This window comes from Pyxicephalus adspersus, chromosome 3 (assembly GCF_032062135.1).
Source record: "Pyxicephalus adspersus chromosome 3, UCB_Pads_2.0, whole genome shotgun sequence".
NCBI classification, from domain to species: Eukaryota; Metazoa; Chordata; class Amphibia; order Anura; family Pyxicephalidae; genus Pyxicephalus; species Pyxicephalus adspersus.
The window spans coordinates 53,609,043-53,628,006 of record NC_092860.1 but is presented as its reverse complement, the minus strand read 5'-3'; the positions used below and the strand labels follow the sequence as shown (position 1 = coordinate 53,628,006).

The window sequence follows — 18,964 nt, the reverse complement described above, 5'->3', positions numbered from 1 at the left end:
TTACTGACTTGTGAAAAGGAATCCTGAAACTGCTATGACATGCTTGTTTTGGGTCTGTGTCAAGCCATTAAAGCCAGACAATCACACAATTAGCAGAAGGAAGCCAGTATTGGCAGACCTATAATGTTCTCATAAAATGGGTTTTAACTTATAGTAGGTTTCTATTTTCACCAGGTATGCCCACTTGTGTCCTCTATGTAGACTTGCTGCTATTTACATTTGAAATTTAAATAAATATTTCATCATGACAAAAAATGTTCTTTTCTTACCAAAACAGGAGTGACTGCAATAGGACATGCTAACATTTAGGCACTCCTCGCTAAATGAATTAAAGACATAATAAAATCCCAACAAATAGAAGAATGGGAGGAAATCCCGGTATACCACCCTAGGATGAATGGATTGCCTTATTGGATGACATGAGATGGGATGGATGGATGGATATATATATACATAGATCGATAAGCATATACATCACCCCTATAAATGAAACAAACAGAAGAGTATCCCTGAAGTGCCCCTATTATTAAAATAGATCAATGTTCCACCAAAAAAGGGATATTGAGTATTCATATAGTATACACCAAATAGAAGATTTGTATATAGATCACATATCATATCAGAAAATATGAATTAATTACTAAATAGCGAGTGATTCTGTAATCTTTCATTGTACTGACATGTCTACTTTGAAAACTAAGTTAAGTTTACAATGTCTTTTTTTTTTTTTTTTATAAACTGAACTCTGATTTATGTTAGTAGGAGACTTTTAGAATAAACCTCACTTTTGTTCTGATTTCTGTAGTTTTAATAAAGTATACGCCAGTTAGGCTTTTTTTAATAATATAACAATGTATATCTTTCCAATGTGCACTATAATATTTTTGTAAATGGATAACAGACAGTAATACAATATATGTGTATGTAAAATGGAGATAATCTGTATGTTTTTGGATCTGAACACAGAATCAGTCTAGAGCTAGTGAAAATGGTGAACATGGGCCTAACTTTGGGGATGACTTTAAGGGAAAAAGATACACAAAACCTGGGACCTGCTTGCTATATACACTGCAGTATATGCCACTGTTTTAATGCTCAGAAAATATTTCTTAATTACTGTGCCACAATACAGAATCTTCTAAGATTGGACTGATTTATGCAGACTGAAAAGATGCCAAAACATGCTTACTTTTTTTCTAAGTGTCGTACACACCTTCCTGACTTTGATCCATTTCCAACCCTGACTTCCTTTCTGGCAGTGCACCAGTAAGTGTGTCCTTCAGTGATCACCTCATTCCAAAATAAAAAAAAAAAATCAGCAGTTTATTAAGGTCTTTCCTCAGAAAGATAGTTCCACTGGTGAAGTGTCGAAAGCATTACTGTGATTTGTGGCTGTTAGGGAGACCCAAGATATATGCCTGAATGATACATGAAGAACATATATTTTTGCCACAGTATTCTACACAGGAAAGTGTATTCAAATCAATACAGATGTGGTGAACCAGGGAGACACATTATCATTTTTTTTATCCAAAGGTGTTTGAAGAAATTAGACGTGCATTTTTTTCACATTAGGTACACTCAAACGGGACTATAATAAAAAAAAAAAAAAAAAAAAAAAGTAATTATGCTATCGCTGCCCAAAAATACACTTTACGTATTGTCCACCAGTAGCCAAAAGGCTGGGGTCTGAAATATTTCCAATTTTGAGTCAAATGGTTGTTTCTTGAGCACATCTATTTATAGGATGAAAAATTAAATGTCACTAGAAAGTAGATGGTATATCTAAAATTTTTGGTTCATTTTTCATTGGAGAATATTTAACCCTTTTTTCACAGCTTGAGATATACAGTCGGTATGTGTATTTTATGAGTATTTTTTTTATAAGGTAAGATTGTTACTAATAAATCTAAGTTCAATGGTATGATAGAATTACTGAATCAGGCAAGCTACCCATGCTGGATTTTGAAATGTGAGAGGTTTGACAGTTGGCTCATCGCTTTCCTAAACTAGACCACTCCAACTGGTTGATTATTCTTATTTAGGAAAATAAAAGGAAGGGAGAAAACAATATTTATCAGGGGAGGTCATTTAATGTCAATCAGCATGTGAAGTATTTGTGCATTTTGATGCTCTAAAAAAATGCAGGTGTGTTACAAGGTCAATGGAAAATATATGCACAATAAAATAACACACTACAGAAGGTCTGAATCCAGCTATCCTCCAGTATACAGTTAACTCTACAGTTAAATATTTTACGTGTAGTTTTTTTTTTATTAGTTTGAATGCAGGTTATAAAAGCATTGAATATACATAAGAAGTTAAAGAACATGAAGGATGAGTTAATGACAAAGAATAACATGGAGATTCCCCTAGGAAACTATCGCAGTTACAAAAGAAATGTGAACATCTGGAAATGAATTCAGCTAAAGTAACTTTGAAAACATTTTAAAAGAATAAAGAAAGAGTATTTCCCAGTCGCAGTTCACTGACGTGTGAGTATGCATAGTGTTATGCTAGTATAAGTATTACATTTATTATAATGGCACACATATTTATTACCAACTCATTGAGGCTATGGTCTTGGCTTCAGACAGGTCCTTGGCACAAGCAAAATCCCACAAACATGTGGCAATCTTAATTTAAGAAACATGATAGAATTAAAAAAACAGAAGGATGGACAGGAAACAAAAGCCAGGAGAGTAGAAAGAAGAAAAAGGGTGCTGCGTGCACCCCATAGAGGCACACTACTGTAATAATATAACCTAGGTCCCAGAAGGAGGTTTGATATGATTTCAAAATATGATAAATCAGCATAGAATCTAGAGCATGCACAGAATGGTCATGTTTATGAGAAAAACATCTGTATATCCCTTCTCCCAGGATAGCATCTGTTGCATTTGATAAATGGCATCTATTTTACACACACATCTTTGGCAGTAACTATATTGGCAGAGGACAGAAAATGGAGAAAAGAATCATTTTATTTATTTCTAGGATGTAGAATAACTGACAATAGGGTGATTCATGGATAATTTTGGATGTTGTAATTTTAGGATAAGTTCTCCAAATGCAAAACATGGTTCCCTGTGTATAGAGGCATCTCCAGCAGATTCCTGACACGTATCTAATATATAAATGCTTGCTGGGCAACTATACCTCCTTTATAGAATCTTATAATTGCATTCTGAGAACTAAAGCAAACAGGCAGTTTATAAGTGAAAATCAGTGCTTTGTGAAAATCCTAGTCAAGTTATCACAGGACCTGAGAAAAAGTTTTAGCTAGCAGTATTCCGGCCATCTTTTCTACTATTAGGTAGTCAGGAGTATCCGAGATATTTCCTCAGTTCCCTCTTTGGATATAACACAAAACTTTTATATTACCATCTTTCAGGATATAAATTCCCAGGGGGATCCATACTGAATCTGTATTTAAGGACAGATCAACAAATGTCATATAGTCCATAGATGTCACTGCCAAGTTCATCCAAAAAGGGACTAAATGGTATATGTTGATCCAGAAGATGCCTCTCTCTACATCAGAAATGTTAAGGGTTCCACTTCCAATATAATTGCCTGCACTTTGCCTTTTCTTCAGCAACCAGAACCTTGTTGAAGGCATTACTGTCATTTATTGCCCCTTTGTGCATGCTGAGTATTGAAATCCATCACTACCTGGATGATCAGTAACAATGAACATGTAAGCTGTGCTCAAGATCTAAGTACCTCTCACTTCATTTATTGTTATTCTAAAAAAATTAAATCCCTTTACGCCACTTGGATACTTGGGAATGCTTTTCAAACCAAGGTAGGTACCACCAAATTTCCCATCAACCAGCCAAAATAAAATACTTGTCACATATTTTTTCCACCACTTGCTGTCCTGTAGATACAAAAGGTAGTGTGAAGAAAGGAATGGAAATGGAAGGAATGTCTGCACTAAAAGATTCCCAATCTATTGCAGATGTCAGAAAGAAGTTTGATTTCCCATCCTTCTCAGTGACAGTGGCAAGATAACAAATAGAGAGGGTTATTGTACCTATCAGAGTCCTCATCTCTACATCCATAACTAAAACTGTAATGTTATATTTCCTTAATATTTAGTAAGAGAAAATCCCTGTACATAAGACAATACATTAAAATCCTGATACCCAACGTAAGACCATTGGGGCACCTGTAGACCTATTTTTTTTTAACTTGGGGCCTATACTGTTTATAATTAGTTAGGATGCAAATTGCTGTTAACCCCACCCCATGAGGTTAAGGGTTTTGGTCCAACCTCAGGTTGGTTTACGTTTAAGCTTTTTGACCATTAAATATGTATTCCATTGCAAATGTGCTCATTGCTTGCTTAGCATGCACTTGCCATTTATTTAGGCCCCCCAGAATGAGATTGTTTTTGATGGTGGCTCTTGGGCTAACAATCTTAGTACTACAAGTTTCTATCTTTTATTGTCTGGTACTCTGCACTGTCCTGTCCCTCACGTTCAGGTTATTAGCTTGATTTAGTAAACCCACTATTTTTCTTTTCTGGTCAGCAGGAGTTGACTGCCCACTTCTGCTGGTCTCTTTTAATGCTGCAATTGTTCACTGCTGACTTAGTTATAATTCTGAAATTGCTAGCATTACAAATAATTTCTTTATATATATATGACCACAAGAGGGTGCTATGATTGTGCAGATGCAGATAAATACATCAAATCATAAATCCACCTGCTATATGTTATACAGCAACCTTAACAGCTTTCATTGCAGGTGAAAAAAACAGTGATCGTATGCAAAGATTCTCCAGTATGTAGGTAAACAATCTGAGATCAATACAGGGAGCCGATAATTTATTGATATACGTGTTGAATTTTCAGTGTATTTTTAGTGATGCTTAAACAAGTAGCTTATAGCAAACATCATCTAGTTTATAGACAGATCATAAAACAATAGAACATCATGCCTATTATATATATTTATGATTTGTTCTCTGTCACCTTCTTTCATCCTGAGATGATAGAAGCTCAGCCAAGCATACAATAACTGAAAATAATAACAAATGAAAATTTTGAAAACTACTAAACTAATTAAATTAGGGTTGTAGATCTAGCAATGTTTTTTTTCTTATTGCTACTAAGCACGTGTGACTCTATAAAAGTGAAATGAGAGGTTCTTTCTTCCATATCAGTGAGCAGGTGCTGCTTCTGTGCATCTCTCGAAAGGAGCTATTTTTACATTCAGTCAAATTATGCAGTTACGGTTCTTTAACACATATGTTGCCGAAGAAAGAAGTTTCACCGAACTACCAATGCCGACTTGAACTTTTGCACAATGATATCCAACCAATGGCTTTGTTCAATCTTTTTTCAGCAGGTGATCAGAAGTTAAAAATTTGTAGACTTCTAATATATATAATATTTAGCAGGTATTTTACTGATTTTTATTATAAAAGTCCCTATTTAATGTACAGCGCTGCGTAATATGTTGGCGCTATATAAATCCTGTTTAATAATAATAATAATAATAATAATAAAAGCTTCTTTCTACAGAAACACAAAGCAACATTATCTAACAATAGACTGCATTGTATACTCCATAAAATCACCATGTGCTTGTAATAACACTTACTGCTTTATTTATATCTCAGTCTAAAAAAAATGGCACAGTTTTTAGGTATGTTTATGATTTTCAGTGCCAGTTTAAATTCAATACTTCTGAATAGGAATAATTAAAACTTGTAAGCTCCTAATTTTAAATTCTTCATCTAAAAGGATTTTTTGCTTGAGTAACAAATGTATTCAGTATTTCCCAACTAGATAGATGCATGACTTATTGAATAAAACCTGTTTAAACTTGGAGAAGAGCCCATGGTTTGTAAAATGTAGTTGGGGTAGATAGAATCTATGGTAAAATCCATTGTTTGTGAAATGTAGGTTCCAACTCCTCTACATTTTGTAAGTAAGAATCAATGGTTTTGAAATGAAGTTGTGGATCTAGAATTTGTGAAAAATAATTGAGGGTAAATCTATAGATTGTGAAATGTAGCAAGGGTAGAATCTATGGTTTGTGTAATGATGCCATGGAAGAATCTGAAAAATGTCATTTGGGAAGCAATGTAGAGATTGTAAAATGTAACAAATTACGATGACCAGACAACAAATGGTATAAAGTATTTGTGTGGTAGATATACCTTTTCATTTTTATTGACTACACACATCAGCCCTGCATCAGAGAGTTTAAATTTGCAGTTTTAGGCTAGCCAAATAACATTTTGACTCTGAATACTTTGGTCCTGGTATTTCAAATGGGTAGAGAACTTTTCTGCTTGCTTACCAAAGACACAGTACTGCTAATGCAGCATCTTTATCTGTAGGTATTCTGCTGGCAGGCTCGTCCAACTGCATGCCAGTACGATTTGTAACTTGCTGCATTTCTAATAGAGACATCACCAAACGCACCTGTCTGGATGTGCCCTCTGGATGCTTGGCAGGATCATTCTTGTTATATAAAAGAGCAAAATGTAAATCTTGGCAATTTGCCAATTATACGATTGGGTTTTTCATTTCTCTAATCACAAATCAAATGTGTACAAAGTTTTACCTGCTATTGAGAAACAAACGCAACACTGATCCTGGCGCACAGTTTTTGCACCATACTTTTATAGCGGAATCATAAAACCACAATAAACAGCCAACTACAGAAATACTGTAGAAGCTCATTCGGACACACTTTCTAATCTTATAAATGCAGTAAAAAACTGACAAACTATAAAGGAATCTGTTAGTAATGTAGAAATTCATGATTTCATAGAAGAAAACTTTCCTATTAGTGCCAAATAGCTATAGAGCACAGACTGGTAATAGGATTGGCTTTACTATCCTAGAATTAGTCCCCCCCCCCCATTATCCAGAAAATAGAATTTAATCTTCGATATCAGCATAAGGCTTATATTCTAGCGAGAACTAAATGCAGCAACCCACTAGAGAAATTATACATTTTAGAAGTATAGACTATACTAAAAATCAGTCTGCTGATTAGTTGCTATGGGTTATTGCACATTGTTTTTTTTCTCCTATTGTATGTAGAAGAGTGCATATGAAACAATTAGATGTAAATTGAAAAAGTAAACCAAAAACACCACATTTCCATTAATTTTTTTTTTTATTAAAAAAAAACTGCAGATCATTTAAAGTCTTTTCCCTGCTTAAAAAAACAAAACAAAAAAAAAACATAGCAATATGCCATTTGTCATCATATTTACACTGTACAAGTCATTTTACAAACTTATTTACAAAATTATATAATTACACATAAATATATATATTATAAAAAGGTTACTTTAGCAAGACCTCTAGCCCTGCAGTTTTATAGTGTAATGTGACCAAACACACTGTTTATATAAAAATATATTCCAACTGAGAAAAAAAAATTCTTAATGCAGTTTATATACTTAAACAAAAAGTTTAGATACTCAAATGTTTATCCTGTCAAAGGAAAAAGGTCAGGGATATGGCAGTTTCATATAAACATTGTCTATTAGGCAGTTACAAATCAAAATTCTGAACAATGAATGGCATGTACAAAAAAAAGTTGCTGCATCATACAGTACAGAATATCTGTTTTTTTTTCTGGAAGACTGGATCCAGATCATATACACATATAAGTAGCATTACCAACAAACCATTTCATGTCTGGTGTGTTAGAGCTGCACACTTTAGTAATAGGATCTGGGAAGTGCTCTTAAATTTCCAAAATCTGAAAATACACAGATAGTCTGTATTACACAATGAAACATAGCTAGGGTTTTTTTTAAATCCCACGTTTAACTCAAAAATGCCCTTTAAAATGCCTTTTGCTGCTTTTGAGCAAGCAAAGAGTTAACAATCATTAAGGACTGATATACACTGTAGCTACCAAAATATTTATGCAACCCCATCCAAGAGGCATTCCAGTTAATGCACAAGTTCAAGTTATTAGGTCCAGCCTGTGTTTTTTGTTCCTCCTTAAATCAAGTCATTCAATGCAAGGTCCACTAGAGTTATAGAAGGCATGTTGCCCCCATAATGCAGTACCAGCTACAGTGGGACCCTGAAAGATTCACAATAGAAAGTTTATGTGGTTGTGACATCCCATGCTGCTTCACAGACACCAAGATTTTACATGTGCCTCTTCATGTGTAGGGCCAGGTGGTCGGAGCGGGAGAAGGCCCTCTCACACAAGTGGCACTGGAAGGGTCGGTGGCCGGTGTGTTTGCGGAAGTGGCGTGTCAGTTCATCAGATCTGGCAAATTTCCATCCACAACCTTCCCAATTGCAGTGATACGGTTTCTCACCTATAGGGAGAACACAGAAAAGGTTAATTATCTTATAGTTAATGTCTTCTAAAAATGCATGAAATTCTGACATTGATCAAGAAATACATTTCCTGGATGATATTTAATTCTACAAAAAAGTTTTCAAGTTTAAAACTGAAGAAAAATGTATAAACTTTAAAACTAACCACTTAAAAACTTTAACCAAATACTAAGAAACTGTCATGTATGCAGGTAGTCATGCATTTCTAGCATCAAAATGACCCAGAATGAGCAAAATCAAAGCAAAATAAATACTAACCAGTATGTGTTCGTAGATGTGCTTTGAGGTGGGAGCTTTTGGTATAAGTCTTTCCACAGCCAGCATAAGAGCATGTATGTGTTGCCGTTCTCTTTCTTGGCCATGATCGGCGCCCTCTCTTTGGTTTGGCATCTAGGATTTCTAGTGGGGAGCATGGAGGAGTCAGGACACCCCTGGTGGCAGCAGGTTGCATAGATAAACTGTCCTCAAACAGTCCATACTGTGATGCACTTTGATATTGGATGGAAGATGGATGATGGAAAGCGGTTGTATTCTGATATCCATGTGAGTATGGCAGGGTTGGGTGACACATGAGCTGAGTTTGGCACTCATTTAGCATTAGTTCATCCGGGCTCATAGGTGGCGTGTCAATGCCACCCATCTGTGGAGAATTTGCTAATCTTGGTTGATCATATGCCATCATGCAAGCAGTGCTACCTTCCTGCTTAATTTTTGAACATGACTGGGGAACCAAGCCCATTACAGGTCCATAGGAGTCCATTGGTGGTTCTGTTTTGATAGAATCTGGAAAGTCAAAAGCTGGAGAGACAAAAAACCTTCCCTGGACACTGTTTTGATGACAGAAATTGTCCATATCAGTCCTCATCAACTCGGTCATAAGACTAGTTGAAGTGTAAGGTGGAGGACTGTGATCTGTGCTGTAGCCCCCTGGAGAAGGGCTAGTTTGGTAGTAAGTGCAGGATTCAGGAGATGACAGTGAATAGTCTTCACATGATTGAACATTTCTATCTGCTCCCATTGACAGCACAAATTCCAGAACATTATTCAAATCTTCATCCTCTTTCTTGGAACCAAACAGTTCTGTATTATGCATCAGATCGGACACATTACAACTGCTGTGCATCGTCTTGGAATCATAGGCAGCCTTCCATTTCTAAAAAAAATAATAAAATAGTAAAAAGACAGTCAGAAAGAAAGTAGGTAACGATGTAATAGGAACTGTCAACCACAGCATTCACACACGCAGCCAACCAACACTATAAACAGGTAGCTCACCCACGCACCTGTAACTTTACTTAACAAATGTTTGTATCCAAATCCTAAACCTACACAGGGGGGGGGTTACTTTGCACCTTATTACTCCATTCTGCCAGATCTCTAACTAGCAAAACATCTAATCGCCCATTTCACCTGTTTCCAATAAACACACCTGTGCTCCAACAAGCATTGAGCAAGCCAGCAAGAAAAACAAAAAAAAATTGTTTTAGTTTGTTTAGTTTGCAATTTGCCATTTTCAGAAAAGATCTACCATGTGAAGAGGTTTGTTAGGATTTACTATGCTGGGAGATCAGCTGATACAAACTTCTTCATTCAGAAGGATGCTTCAATCTGATCATCATGTTAGGTGCAACTGGTGGAAGGATTGTATCAGTGTGATGGTTTAATGCAATGCACACATATGCAAACTCCATTTAAACAAAGATATTAAACCATATATATTTTAGAATCTGATCCCCCCCAGGCATGCAGATCATACTTACATCTTGGAGGCATTTTTCTCTTTGGTGGGTGAAGGTAGAAAAAGAAGGTAGGATGGTTTCGGCTAAAGCCATGTCTGTGGTTTTCTTAAACCGGTTCGGATTGCCAGCAAAAGCGACAACGAGTCGGGGAAAATCAAGTTAAATTAAGCTAAGTCGATCTCCATAAACTTGCCTGGAGAGAGGTCTGTGCGTGCATCAAGTTATGTGCAAAAAAAAGAAGTTTTCATGCTGGTGAGAGGGGGCCTAGATTATAAATAAAGGCACGGGGGGCAAGCACCAAACCAATTGCGAAGAGAGGAGGAAACACGTTCAGGATAAGGAGGCTGACCGCTCAGCGGAACCTAAATTTAGCAGCACTATATAAACCCTTCAGTTCAGAGCAGACTGCAGCTGGAGGAGCAGCTCAGGGAGCCCTTTAACGACTTAGCCACGCCCCTTCGAGCGCGATCTCCTAGTAACCGAAGGAAACACAGGCCAACACATTGCTGCCTGACGTACGTGTGACGTAGGAGGGAGCCCCAGGCTCACGAGCCCGCCTTTTCCAAGTTTTTTTTTATTATTTCTTCACTGTGAATTCGAAAGGGGAAACGAATCTTTGACAGCAGCTGCACGGCTGTGTTTTTTTTTTTTTTTTTTTTTTTTTTACATACTAGGGACAGGACAAGAATTTTGACTGCATTCCAATTCTGTAATTAAAAATAAAAAGTTTGGCACAAAACCACTTTATAAAGCAGTTTGAAGGTGAAAACAAACAGCATGCATTTCAAGGGTTAATGTGTGTGTACAGGTACAAAGCTTTATTCCACGTGTGAGGCTGCTTCATACCAGACAAGAAGAGGCACAACCAGACTTTTATTCCTTGCAGGATAAAAATGGCTGCTTCCTCCTACATACAATGTTGTCACTGGGTGAAAGGGCTTCCCTGTGAATGGAGGTGATAGGTGAGCAGCACAGACTGCACTGCTATTTATTCCTCTCTGACACCTACAAAGGTGGTTTCACACATTTCCCACATTTTGTTGTGTACTGCCATGGGCAAATGCACTAATAATACTATCACACATTAATACATGTACTTAAACCTGTATTTCCAGTATACAGATATCATGTTGTCTGCTCACTAAACAATCACAAAATGAGGTTTGTAGAAACTGTTCTGTCAGCGTCAATGTGACAGTCCCCTCAGTAATAGAACCCCTCAGAGACAGACCCTCAGTGAAACATTTCCAGAAATAGACCCTCAGTGAAACATTTCCAGCGATACACCCTCAGTGAAACATATCCAGCGATAGACCCTCAGTGAAACATTTCCAACGATACACCCCTCAATGAAGGAACCCCACAGTAAAATATAATTTGGAGACAGACCCCTCAGTGACCGACCCTATTGACAAACACCAGTCACAGGCCTAGGGGTGCCACCTTTCAAGGGTGCCAATGTTTTAGTCATAACATTTTGGCAACAAGTCTAATTCTACTGGTCATGTCATGAAAACACTATCGAGGGGGCGACCCCAAACAGCCCCCAAGACCAAACCCCTGTGACAGGCCTGACAGGGAGAGAATCGCTATTCTGCACTATACAGGACTGATCTGTAAGGAGAATAGATTAGTCCTGAGGATTGCATTGGGAGAGCACAGCCCTCCATGTATAACCAGCTGCATTCCCATAGTACCATGCTATCATCTGGTAACCAGGTAGAAAGCGGGTGCACCGCTATGGGTCCATGGTTGTAACAACCACTGGCTACTAGTACACATTCATTCTTATGCCCTTTGCACAGCACGTAAGGCAGGTGCCTCTTCTGACCCCGTCTGCATTCCTGCAACTAGCAGCTGACAAGTTTATTCTCTCCACTCAGTAAAAGATCACGGTCACATCCTGCCATATCTCACCTACAATGAGGTTAAACCACTGGAGAAGTGCAATAGCAAGATGCTTTAAATAAGTCCAAAATATATGATGCCTCCAATCTACAGCTGCTTATTATTTTTGTTCTCAGCCATCATATCACAGTTATATTCTATGAAAGGATTTCTATTGTAATCTGATCACAAGTTGGCTGTATAAAACCAGGTAATGCCTTTGAAATCAAACACTACTTAAAATATTGGTTCATTTCTATACTGCAAGAAGGATATAATATTGTACAGAGAACAATGATGTGTGAGGGTACCCTTAGTTATGAGATGCCTGCCTTGCATTCCATCTGTTTTTTTTCCTCTGTAAAAGGTGATGGTCTTACATCTCTGGAACATCTGCTTGCTGTTGTCTTATACCTAGTGCTTTGTACCAGACAAGCTGGCTCGGTGTCTACAGGGTGCCTCTGATGCCTCCCTTCATACACCAAAACACAAATGATCACTAAACACCACTGTTCATGTTTAGGGAAATCCTCGATGGAAAATTAAAAGCCTATGTCTAACACAAGCTGACCACAAATAATAAAATTCAAAACAATGCAGCATACCACTCCTTAGATGTGGTGGTTACATCCATTTTTTTCCTTCAGGCTTTTTTTTTCTCTTTTGTTTTCACCTGGCAAGTCTGCCAGTAACACACTTCATGTGTATGGGAATAACATCAAACTATCACACTGTATCTATAGGTTTAGTAAAGAACTACAAACCACCCTATGTTCTTTTGTGGGGCACCACATTGTACAGGACAGGATCAAAATACATCTAGGCAGGACAGAATAACACAACTGGATTTAATTGTCTTTAGCTGTACAGTACAGCTTCAGACAAATAAATACAATTGTGTTATTCTGTTTTGCCTAGATGTATTCTGATGTAATTTGAAACAAATACACCACAACACACCAAAATGAATGTAACATATCTCCCTATATTGTGGTAACATGCAGGAAACACATATTTTACAACACCTTTAGCACTGCGATACCATACGTTGGTCCTGAAAGTAATGCTGTGTATTACATGTACAAGACAATGAAACAGACTTACTTTAGTACTTTTCCCATGCTGATCTTATATTCCCTTCTCAAACCCACTACTCCATTTACCAGCCAGGAGACAAAAGGAAGCCCTGTGTAAGCTCTGAGACCAATCACATGCACAAGCATTGGCACACAGTCACATGCCCCTCAATACCTGCTTGATGTAACAGGTATTTACCTTGCTTCTTGCAGCTGAACAGAAATTGGGAAAGTAAAAAATGGAGTATGTGCTGCTGGGAACTAGGCTAGAAAGTTATTTGAATGAAAATATGACGTGTACAGAGCTCCCCTAATGTCGTTCATCAACCAACATGTAATGGGAAAACAGCTTTGGATTTATGTTGAGGAGAGCAAAGCACGGTGCCGTTCATACATCTTACACAGAACAGTAATGGGTGTACAGAGCGCATTTTTTTAATTAGGACTTCATACAATCACAGAAGATCATTTCCAGCAACAATCATCTGATATCTATTGGACGTCTGTATCAGGTTTAACACACTTGTAGGTGTATCAGATGCCTGGTCCCTCCACTGTGCATTGTGGTTCCATACCCTAACCCAGGGGTTTCAAATCCTTGTGGGCCGCGGCCATCTGACAGCTGGGCCATGAGAACACAGAGACCAGCAGTCCCCAACCTGTGGTCCTTGTTCCATGTCCCCCATAGGCTCAGGTCTGTGGGTGGGTTGTGTCTCTGGAAATCATGACGTGACTTTGGGGATAGTTTCTTCCCCTTTAAGTGACACACGGCTCCACGTGCATGCACGGTCCAGAGTTCGTAAGTTTAGTGGTCCGTAGGTCCGAAAAAAGGTTGGGGACCACTGCCTTAGCCCACTTTTGTGTCTTGTTGTGATATAGGAGTTGTCAGATTTACAGTGTGCAGGCATCTGACACCAGAAGCGTTTGCCACCGTATCTCTGTAACACAGCAAATATTAGTGATAAGTGTATTTTTTTTACATTTTTTAACTAGCTTGTTTTAAAGCATTTCTGTTGTATAATCTTGCTTGGGTAAAGCGGACTACAAATAAGCTTAAAATACATGTTCTACATCTTATGGTATGCATGAGATGCCATGAGATCCTATCATGCTTGCAATTAGTTGCCTGCAGTCCAGTTATGGTATTTTCCTCCATGTACACCTGACAAACTAAGAATATTCTTCCTTCCACACAGCAAACAAGTAGCAGTTACAAGCTCAGTCAGGAATTTTTCTAAAAAAAAAAAAAAAAATTAAAATTGTAGGTATGAAAAGCTCTTGCGTAATGATAGCCTTAGGGAAACTGATATGTTTCATATCATCCTATGTAAATGCTTGCAGATTTGTAGCGTGCAAGATACATGTGAACTAAGCACAGCAAAGATTTACAGTAAATTTCCTGATGTTCATTTAAAACTTTGCTCTGACAATTTGTTGGCATTGTGTCATAATTAAGATTAATAATGACACAGGAGAATGTGTTCACCTAGAATTCTTTATACTTCAATAAAAATCCAGTCTATACAGAAACTATCCCTTCAGAGGATTTGCAAAGAAAAACAAGTTTTGTGAGATTAGGCAAGGTTATTTCTTTTTTCTTTTTTTTACTGCATAGAAACGCAGGGTTTGTTTTGCAAACTTAAGCAAGGCTGTTCTGAAGCAAGAAGAAAAGAGGAGGGTCTGTGGGATTTATTTTTTAAAGATTATAGTGTAAGTAATGTGGGGAGTGGGCAAAATCCATACAGGCTTTTATAATGACATTGCTAGGAATAAAAGTCTAAAAGCAGTTTGTAAGACTGTCCTGCAAACATTATTTGTATAGTTTTGTGTCCATATGGTGTACCTTAGTATAACTAACCCTGTGCAGATTCCCCTATCCTTTCTAATATACGTTACCCAAAATCAGACCTCAGATGCAGCCTAGTCCCCACTTACTTAGCCTTTCGTTTTTTTTTGCATTTTCCCTGATCATATGTGTGCCAGTGTTAGAGTGCTACTACAAGCTCTAAGGTGTTTTTTTTTTTTAATAAAAAAGTTAGCTATACTTTAAAGCATAGCATTTAGTTGCTCCTGAGTACATAGCAAACAATGGGTTGGGCCCAGGCATCAAGCCAGACTGCTGGTCAACACACTTGTTCTTGTGTTTGTGCTGGTAGTGCAAAATATAGTTCCCAACCACTCCCATTCAGTTGAATAGGAGCAGCTGGGACTGCATTTGAGCCTGTAGTACAACACTGCGGTCAAGAGTGAAATTGCCCTAATCAGCTGAAAACATTCCAGGTGCATCAAACAAAAATGTTTCATGGTATACAATTTGTATTGCTTTAAAGCAGACACAGCCAGAATAAAAAGCCCAAACCTCCTGAGGTGGACACTTCTACGGATCTGAGACAGATCTAAAGCACTGCAATCAACAAAGCTCTTGTTCCATGCTGATTGGAAAACTTTGAAACAGAAGGTAGGAAAAAATAAAGGTCCCACACTAATACTAAAATTTCGTTCTGGTTGTTTATGTATCACTGGCAGGTGCATATGTTTTATAACCAGTTTATAATTAATGCACACGGTTGCTGACATGTACCTTTGACCAATGTTTCTAACCCACGAACCATACATAACAATATAGAGTCATACAACCTTACCATTCTTTATTCACTACACTTCTCAAGCAGAACACTTTTTTTTTTTCCCAAAAAAAAATTCCGGATTGTTTAACATTGTCTGCTGCATAAAAAAAAGTTATATCTTCTGTGTACTTCCTTGTCATATGGAAGCTCCCAAGGAATATCATGGGTTCACATACAAAATTAACCTTTTTGATATACCTGTCCTGGGTATTGCTACATAAAAATCTTACACACTGGTTAACAAATAGCATCATCATGGCATCCAACAACTGAAATACAACTTCCACCACATTCTGACCACATACAGATGTGATACTGAAAGTTTTCTGTCACAATTCTGAAAATGCTTCTATTAAAATATGGTTGGAGGAACAATAAAGTTATTTTTCAAATCGAACCCATGCATCAGTGGGAAAAAGGCATGAAAATAAAGGAAATTAGGTGGAAAACGTATATTATTTAACCTCCCAAAAGATTTTTACGATTTGTCCAGCCAAATATGCAATTTACATATTCCAAACTCCACGATGAGCAGGTGGTTTAGTAATTCTGATTTCTATGTCAACTCCTTACCTTGTTCAATGGACAATTAACATTGTCACCTCTGTCAGAGTAGTGATCTAGAAGACATAGAAAATATGAAGAAGGAAAATGTGAATCATTAGCCATGTTTAATGTAGCAGTTTTGATTATTGTTGGGTTTCCAGTACCAATAGAAGAACCCAACTTGTGTTCTAATCATTATTTCAGTGTTCTTGAATACCCTAAAAACTGTAAACAAAAAATGAGATTTCTGACACCTCACTGAAATATAGCTTTATAATGATCAGGGAGTAAGAGCTTTGTTGATTGCACTGCTATAAAACTAAATCAGCAGGGGACATGTGTGAGCTCTTTAGTGTTTCATACAGCAAGCAAGGCTTTCCTATTCAGGCTGCAGCTGCTTACTAAAGAAAAACTAAGATGTTGTACACCTTTGGTTTGATTGATCTGTATTTAGCCAATTTGCATTGATATTGCAATGTGTAATGCAATCATTGCAATATTCTTCAGTCACTGGGAACTGAAGTAAGACAGCTTAAAGTTTTTGTTAGCATTGCAATGCCCATTTGTTCTTCAATGAAAAAGCTGCAGGTAAGAAAGTGACAAATGATATTGCAAAGCTGTAGATTTTGAATAGTTGTACTACCCTAGAGTTATACAATTTTATAAGTATATAAAGAAATAGCTGATTAGCAAATATATCTTGTCAGATAAAGCAGCTAATGTATTTCAAATATGAATACCTAAAATGACTACTATGTGTGAAATCTAAGTGTTTATTCTAATATCAAATAATAATCACATTGGTTATCACACACACATATATATATATATATATATATATATACACACACACACACACACACACATACACACTTTTTTTTTTTTAAGTTAATAGGTATAGCATTTGCCTGGATTTCTAGGTCTGAAAGGTTACACTCCTATGTATAGGCTGTTTAAGGCAATGTTTGATAATGACAGTTGTCACTAAAACTGAAACCTTAATGAAGTAACAGATTCTTCCCATAAACGTTTATCATTTTAAATCAAAGCAAAAAAAAAAAAAAATATATTAAGAGCTGTACATCCCTTTCAAACCGACAATCAGCCCTGGTTTTTAAACAGCTATGCAAATATTTCCAGTACAGAAAGATAGATCACAATAAAGTTTCTGCTGCATTCAGTTAAACCATTAATACTGAAAGTAAGCTGTTTGTGCAGAGAATAGGTTGGTTAACCACCTCTTATCCCTTTATATTAAGTAAATGTAACCGATTTTTCATTGGTAAATGTTCACTATTATTCCCACGTTCACATATTGTTTGTAACACATTCCAAAATAGTTGCATGCAAAATTGTTTTAGATTTGAAAAATGTTTTATTTTGTGCTTTATCATCTATTTCAAGCACAGTAGTTTTCACATGACTCCTGTGAGCTTGTCTCTGGCCTTAGCCCCCAAAAAAACTCTAAAGGGCTTGACCAGGGCAGTCAAGGTATCCTTTAAAGCAGTGGTCGCCAACCCTTTCGGACCACAGACTACAGCTCTAGACCGCACATCACTAAAAGAGGAAGAAACTTCCCCCATAGTGACATCATGATGCCAGAACCCTACCACTCTCCAATTGCAGGCTCCAGAGACACAACCCACCCACTTCCCTGATTCTGCCAACCATACAGGGGACATGGTCTGTGGCTCTGGCCGGTGCGCGCCCCCCCCCCCCCCCAGCGGGGCCCTTCTGACACCGCGTGGCAAACTTTGGCGACCGCTGCTTTAAAGAGACACTTTTGTTTCAAAAAACTTGCTTAACAATACCTGTAAAATAATGAAGTAAATACTTCTTATGCTGCCTATTAACTGAACACAGCACTGTTGTAAATCAATCATCTGTGTTAGTGCTTTTCAAAACCAACAGTTGTGAAAAAGTTGATCAATTGTGTCCCACAATGCACTAGAGAGTAGTTAGCAGTATCCAAATACTATTATAATTATTCCCCCAAGTCAATGCCTCCCAAAGTGGTCAATGTTAACCCCCAGGGATCCAAGGGACTATCCATCTGAGAGATGATCATTTTTGTTTGTAACAATATTTATACATAAATAAACAATATATAAGATAAGACAGAGAGAAGGAAGCTGCCAATACCCAAGGACGTGGAACAGCAAAGAAATTTGATTAGTTCAACAACTCATAGTATTACACAATTTGTCACAACGTAACAATAAAGATGTCTTTAAAACTGACATGCAATAGGTGAATCACAAAAAGAGGAAGATAGTAGAAAAATAAAAGTTGTCTGAACCAGATTAGTGTTTTGTATTGGCCATGTTCACTAGTTTGTTCTGTGTGTCTATGACGTTCCACTTTCCCCCCACTCTGGCCAAATTTCCTCACTTTAAATGCTGTTGGAGAAGGAGTACACCCACTTTAAACCCTGTTGGAGAACCTTTTGTACCACCACCACTCAGTTTGAGAGCCAGTGAGTATTTGATAAATATAAAAGTTATCTGGGAGAGTTTTGTATATTTGCATTCTGCATATATTTTGAGCATAATACAGTCACTTAGTGCCGTCTAAACCAGAGAGTGATATCTAATAATGACATTAAAAAAATGGTTAAGTACTCATGGTTTCGAAAGCTTAATCAACATTGTCTAATTCCATCAGCAATAAACTCCACTGTATAAATATCGATTGTTCCTAATGATGTGTCCCTAATCACTCTTCTGTCCTCCAGGCCACAAAACCTCTTT

The 18,964-nt window shown here is 37.2% G+C and overlaps 1 protein-coding gene across 1 annotated transcript; it reads right to left on the bottom strand.

The window, feature by feature from the left end:
* Positions 1–7,209: 7,209 nt before the first annotated feature.
* On the bottom strand, positions 7,210–10,461 carry KLF2 (KLF transcription factor 2). Its single transcript, XM_072404641.1, has 3 exons — positions 10,100–10,461; positions 8,598–9,492; positions 7,210–8,317 (listed from the first exon to the last, which is right to left on the bottom strand). Exons 1-3 carry the CDS (start codon positions 10,169–10,171, stop codon positions 8,142–8,144), a joined length of 1,143 nt encoding a protein of 380 aa, XP_072260742.1. The 5' UTR covers positions 10,172–10,461; the 3' UTR covers positions 7,210–8,141.
* Positions 10,462–18,964: the final 8,503 nt, after the last annotated feature.